The sequence below is a fragment of the Oncorhynchus kisutch genome, linkage group LG24 (assembly GCF_002021735.2).
Source record: "Oncorhynchus kisutch isolate 150728-3 linkage group LG24, Okis_V2, whole genome shotgun sequence".
In the NCBI taxonomy this organism is placed as follows: Eukaryota; Metazoa; Chordata; class Actinopteri; order Salmoniformes; family Salmonidae; genus Oncorhynchus; species Oncorhynchus kisutch.
The window spans coordinates 14,184,529-14,190,528 of record NC_034197.2 but is presented as its reverse complement, the minus strand read 5'-3'; the positions used below and the strand labels follow the sequence as shown (position 1 = coordinate 14,190,528).

At 43.4% G+C, this 6,000-nt stretch overlaps 1 protein-coding gene across 2 annotated transcripts; it reads right to left on the bottom strand.

Annotated features, from left to right (window-relative positions):
* On the bottom strand, positions 1-5,020 carry LOC109869612 (nuclear receptor subfamily 4 group A member 1). Of its 2 annotated transcripts, none has more exons than XM_020459861.2 (7): positions 4,892-5,020; positions 2,793-3,559; positions 2,321-2,450; positions 2,057-2,220; positions 1,701-1,903; positions 1,262-1,440; positions 1-970 (listed from the first exon to the last, which is right to left on the bottom strand). In XM_020459861.2, the coding sequence occupies exons 1-7, from the start codon at positions 4,941-4,943 to the stop codon at positions 714-716; spliced, it is 1,752 nt and encodes a 583-aa protein (XP_020315450.1). In that variant the 5' UTR covers positions 4,944-5,020; the 3' UTR covers positions 1-713. The 2 variants fall into 2 exon arrangements, with proteins under 2 accessions (XP_020315450.1, XP_020315451.1); XM_020459862.2 differs by lacking the exon at positions 4,892-5,020 and adding an exon at positions 4,849-4,880.
* Between the last annotated feature and the right edge of the window lie 980 nt (positions 5,021-6,000).

Here is a 6,000-nt window from a genome sequence, read left to right as displayed (position 1 = left end):
CAGTGTTGTGAGCGTGCATTTTCTTTTATTATAAAAAATGACACCAACAAAACAACAAATGAGAAAAGAACCGTGAAGCAACAGGCTATGTGCCATAAACAAAAGTCAACTTCCCACAAAGACAGGTGAATAAAAGGGCTACCTAAGTATGGTTCTCAATCAGAGACAACGATAGACAGCTGTCCCTGATTGAGAACCCTACCCGGGCCAAAACATAGAAATACAAATAATAGAATATAGAATACCCACCCCAACTCACACCCTGACCAAACCAAAATAGAGACATAAACAGGATCTCTAAGGTCAGGGTGTGACACACGTCCACCTCATCTCCCACAGTTGACCACTGTCTACCATTTTGGTTGTGGATCATTGGTGGCACACTAACAGTTAGTGCACACTCAAAGCCATAAGTCTGAAATACTGCACTAAAACAAGGAAAACTATTTCAATTATAACACATTTTCATCACCATACTACAGCCATTGCTAATGAACGAGAGAGGTCCATTTTTCCTCAAGTACGATAGTGCTTGAATAGCTTCATATCTTTTTAAGTCTTACAGTATAATTCAGTACTTTCATGTGAAATCTTTGGGAGCATAGTTTCCTTAATTTGTCCCTACTCAACACTGAGACCGCTTGATCATTTGACGTTCCTTTATCGTCGCTTTAGCAGCACAAGTGCACAGTCGGTATTGTCTTATCTCGCTCTCATAAAGGCAGAATGTCCATGGTCATTCTGTCAACTATGGGGGGTGGTGGGACCAAGTCCTCAAGCTTGAGATAGAAGATGCGTTGCAGGCCCTGGGTGCAGAGAGTCCGTAGCTCAGGCAGTTTTCCCAGAAGGCGGGACAGGTAGTTGGGCCCAGTGGAGTCGGGGGCGCAGCTGGAGACGTGATCTCTGAGACAGGTGATTAGCTGGCTCTGGAACTCCTCCACCCGCTTTGGATCCTTCAGGCCGTGGCGGTCTGTGGAGAATCAGGAGACAGAAATGGCATGAGTGTGTGACCAGGTAAAGCAGAGTGAACACCAAAAAGAGAGGTCATTTTTAACATTATTCTATAACACAATAACATTATGTAGGCCTATGTGTCAAGATTCATGCATATTCAGCTTGTTCAGGCAGCTCAGGTTAGGGTGAGCATAAAGCTTGACTGCAGGCTCTGTGTTGCAACCTCATACTGTACTGGTTTATGGTGTCTTATCTCTAGCACAGCCTGGCAGGCTGATGTGTAAGCATAGGTGGGTTGAGCTCTCACCAGTGATTATGACCAGAGTTGTGAGGCAGGAGAAGGATGACACGTCCAGGTTCATGCGGTGGAGGCTCTGGGAGAAGTCCATGATGGAGTCTATCCAGTCACCGAAGCCCCGTATACACTGCATCCGGTGAAGCACCATGCCATTGCAGAAAATCAGCTTGTCCGTCTCAGGGTTGGACCTTGGGAAGAGAATATAATAGGGATGATTAACTTTTTTGGGTGGGGGGGGGGGATTCATGTTTGTTATAGCAAAAATATCTGCACAATGTTAGTTGTGGGTGCAATCACCCCAGTCATATCCATAATGTATGTACTGTATAATCATAGCAATACAGCGAGTAATGTCAAAACAACAAAGCCATGGCTCTGATTATGCAAGCTATTTTTTTGGGAGCGTTTTATTTTTTTAACAGCGATAACATTTGGTTCTTCTTTTCACCTGTATGCTAGTCGCAAGATGAACAGTTCTAAGAAGGCTGACTCCAATAGCAGCTCCTGGTCCTCGGAGCAGAAGGCGGTGAACCCAGGGATGCTCTCAGCCCACTTCCTGATCACTTCCATGGACTCCGTGAGGAGGTTGTAGAACTGTTTGATGTCACAAGTGTCCTCTTTCTCTGACAGACTGGCCACAGTCTCCTGGTACTGAATTACAAAGGAAGGAAAGAAGTTAGTTCTGTTAGTTCCATTAGGGGAATGCCCTGCATTCTCATGGTTCTATTTAGGCCAACAGCGTCATAATAATCCCCAAAAACAATAATAGATAGACCACAATGGAGAATTTTCAGTTGTCCTTACCTTGGAGTAGTCCAGTTTCTCAACACCAGAGTTTGATTCAATGTATTCTCTCACAAGAGAGGCAATGATGTCGACTCGAGACACAGCAGACGATAGGCCCTGGACTGCTTTTGGCTTGGAGGGCAGACGACCTCTTCGACCTTTTAAGCTATCTGTTCTCACAACTTCGAGAGAGAAATTGATAATGTCTTAGCAACTGAGAACTGAGAAAGAACAGTGGTTATGGTGAGAAATGTGGTAGTAAAATGAATCTGAAGGGCTCACCTTCTTTCACCATGCCTACTGCCAGGCACTTCTGGAAACGACAGAATTGGCAGCGGTTCCGTCGCCGCTTGTCAACTGGACAGTCCTTGTTTGCAAGGCACACGTATTTAGATTTTTTCTGTACAGTACGCTGCAAAGCACACAGAAAAAAAGCTTAGCTATGGTAGCTCAGTCTCTATACCAGTCCAGCAATGGCGATGCATGTATAAAATGTGTTTTGCATTGAATAAAAATGTATTAGACACAGTGCTTGACTTGGGTAGGAGCTCACCGGAGCGGAGTACCGACACCAGCATTTGTCTACTGCTACTCTTTTAGAATATAAGCTCAAAAGTATTGTGAATCTCATGCACCTAAATATAAACAGTACCTGCACCCAAAATGAGTACCGGCACCTTTTTCAGTTCAAGTTAAGCAATGACACTCAGTTATGGAAAGAAATTGACTGAAGAGAAAGGAAAAAGCTTCTCACCTTGAAAAAACCTTTGCAGCCCTCACAGGTGCGAACCCCATAGTGCTGGCAGGAGGCGTTGTCCGCACAAACAGCACAGAGACCCTCGTTTTCAGTAGGGCTGTGCGGTTTCGCAGACATTCTCCCTTCAATGAGGCCTGAGACATCTAGGGTGCCTGGCTCCTGGGTTAGAGGGGAGAAGGACAGGGTGGAGGGGTGCTGATGGCCCAGAGAGAAGGGGTCTTGCTCAGCCAGCTGGGGCTGGCCCAGAGGAGACAGATCCTCAACTGAGCCGGGACAGAAGGTGAAGAAAGAGGATGGCTGTGTTAATGCAGTCTTATCAGCCATCCAGCTGCCTGGGTTGGGAGAGTATGGACCGAAGGGCGAGTCCCAAACTGACGCAGGCTGGGTCTGGAAACCTGGAGTACAGGGAGACTGGGCTGACACAGGGCTGCCGAAAAAGTCAGAGCCACCAGAAGACAGGGCTTCGTCGAAGTAGCTCAGGGCCAAGGTGCCAGGGTAGCAGCCGTAAACCTGGAAGTCATCAATTTTGAAGGGCGGCTCAGGGTCCGAGGCGGTGGTAGGAGCTGTGGCAATCTGACAGGCATTAAACTCTCCATTGTAAGTGCCCACCAGGGAGTTGATGCTAGTCAGAGAAGGGGAAGAGAGCTGGTCCGTATGACTACTCACATCCATAGCTAACCTGGAGGTAAGGTCCAGGTTCAGAGACTCTGAGTTGTAGAGGCTGTTCTCATAAGGCTGAGCTCCATGTGGGGGGACATTCATTTCTGTGGATTCAAGGTACAGACAACTATCTGTGAGAAAATGGACTATGGCAATTTTACAGAGGGTCTGTGTGAGCTGACTTTAGGAGATCCTACAATCTTCTAGAAGCTAGTAATGAGTTTGGAGTGGACATCCTGTTCCCCTGGGTTGCCAATCCCTGAATAGAGAGGACTGTCAAATCTAGGTCATCGAAAGGCTTCACACACACACACGCACACGCACGCAAACATCCACACACACGCACACACACCCACACACATCACATCTGCTGCTACCAGACTCTTATTATGATTGCTAAATACTGCACAATTTAAACACTTGCCCTCCAATCCCCCCTTCCCAAACTTGTAAATATTGGACTATAATTTGTGCCTTCCTGTATTAAACTTATGCTAACTGTTTTCTATTCTACTGAGCTATTTACTTTGTCGTATTCTTATCTTTTATTACATATTTCTTATTGTTGTTGCATTGTCGAGAAGGAACCTACAAGTAAACATTTAGTTGGACAGTGTATACATACCACTAATAAAACTTGAATAAGGCGGTCTGAGCCTCCCTGACTGACCATAGATTCTTAGAAAGCATACTGTAGTTAAGTGTTTTCCTGAACTACATCTCCATTATCTGGAAATCCTTGAAGTTTAAAAACACACCAAACTACATGTCTGACACATCTGAAGGGGTTGTCTTTCAGAGTTGGGACTCAAATGAAGGAAGAGGAGTGTAGACCCCCCTACTGAATGTAACAGACTGATTTGAATGTCTATAAGCACAACTAAAGTCGGGGAGACTCTGTATCCGTGTCCTTGTAGCCACACTAGTATGCTTTTATCTGACTGTTACATTGCTTTATAAATAGTGTAGCTGGCAGTACATTAGATTAGGACACAGAAGGTGCACAACAGAGGCACTATGTGGGAACACCTGTGGTACCTCATACTGGTCTTATCATGCAGCATTCTTAGAACTGAATAACAGTATTAACATACCGTATGATTGTATAATGATAATTTCTTGTTATTTTTGACTTACCTTGCAGCAATTGACTAGCAAATATATTTTCTGAGTAACTTTTATTTGCCCTCCCATCAACTGTGGATGACATGCCCCCAGTTCTAAGGTATTTTGCATGTATGTCTTTTTAGATGTATGCATCTCAGGACAAAATTTTTTAATGTCAACAATAAAGTAAATAGCAAGGATGATTCATTACCTAAATAAATGTACTTAGAGAATGCACTGTAATATCATACTGAAAGCAATACCTGGAAGCTGAGAGCTTGCTTACCTGTTTATATCTCACTAGTATTTTAAGCAATATCCATAGTTACCTTGCATCTGAAGTTGCTCTGCAGTTCTGTTATTGAGATCTTGGGAACACATTTATACAATCAATTTTATTTTGCCATTACGTCAGAGGGACGCCCCCTTCAATGGTGCATTCAAGACAACTGAGAACTCGGAAGAATACGAGGTGAAATCATGACGTCAGTGATCTTTCGGACGAAAGCCGGAGCTCTAGAAAGAGGCCCGAGCGCCCGAGTGGGAATTCCTAGTTGGATGATCGTTCAAAACGAGTTTTCCCAGTCGGAACTCGTTTCTTTCAGAGTTCACAGTTGTCTTGAACGCACTGAAGTCGGGAATCGGAGATTTCCGAGTTCCCTGTTGTTTTGATCGCGGTGTAATTTCCCATACAAGCAATGCAGGGGCGAGGATCTGAAGCCAATCAGCTCGTATTCAGTCAGACGTCCTTTCAAGTGACGCGCTTGCGGGATTCCATTGATGCAAACGTCCCCAGAGTCATATAATCCATATTTGCTACAAACACAGTGAGACAGGAAAAAAATAATATATATACAAAAATACATAACTTTACGCAGAGCAAAACAAAACGGCAACTTTCGATGACACAGACAACTTTCAGTCGCTCTTTGGGCAATTCTAACAAACATAATCAGGCATGCTCGCTTAAACACAATGAGGAAGTAGCGACAAAACGAAAAAGATTTATTGCATTTTTACCCAATGTTAAAGATAGGTGGTAAAATGGTGTTGATTCAGCCAATCAAAGATGATAGATATGACAAAGTGGCACCTTTATCACACCTGCTTACCTCAGCCTGGTTTAACTTAGTTGTACTTGCCTATATGTATTTTTGTCATGTCAGTATTTCCTTTCCCTTGACACATGTGTTGCTGCTACAGTGACTATTCTTGGCCATTGCATGCTGATAAAAGTACATTATATTGTGTGTGTGTGTATATATATATATATATATATATATATATATACTGCTCAAAAAAATAAAGGGAACACTAAAATAACACATCCTAGATCTGAATGAATGAAATATTCTTATTAAATACTTTTTTCTTTACATAGTTGAATGTGCTGACAACAAAATCACACAAAAATTATCAATGGAAATCAAATTTATCA

Coding starts and splice junctions, on each gene's coding strand:
- LOC109869612 (XM_020459861.2), bottom strand. CDS start 4,943: ATGTGTTCCCAAGATCTCAATAACAGAACTGCAGAGCAACTTCAGATG. Junction 1,904..2,056: donor AGAAACTGGACTACTCCAAG/GTAAGGACAACT, acceptor TTTGTAATTCAG/TACCAGGAGACTGTGGCCAG. Junction 971..1,261: donor AACTCTGGTCATAATCACTG/GTGAGAGCTCAA, acceptor GATTCTCCACAG/ACCGCCACGGCCTGAAGGAT.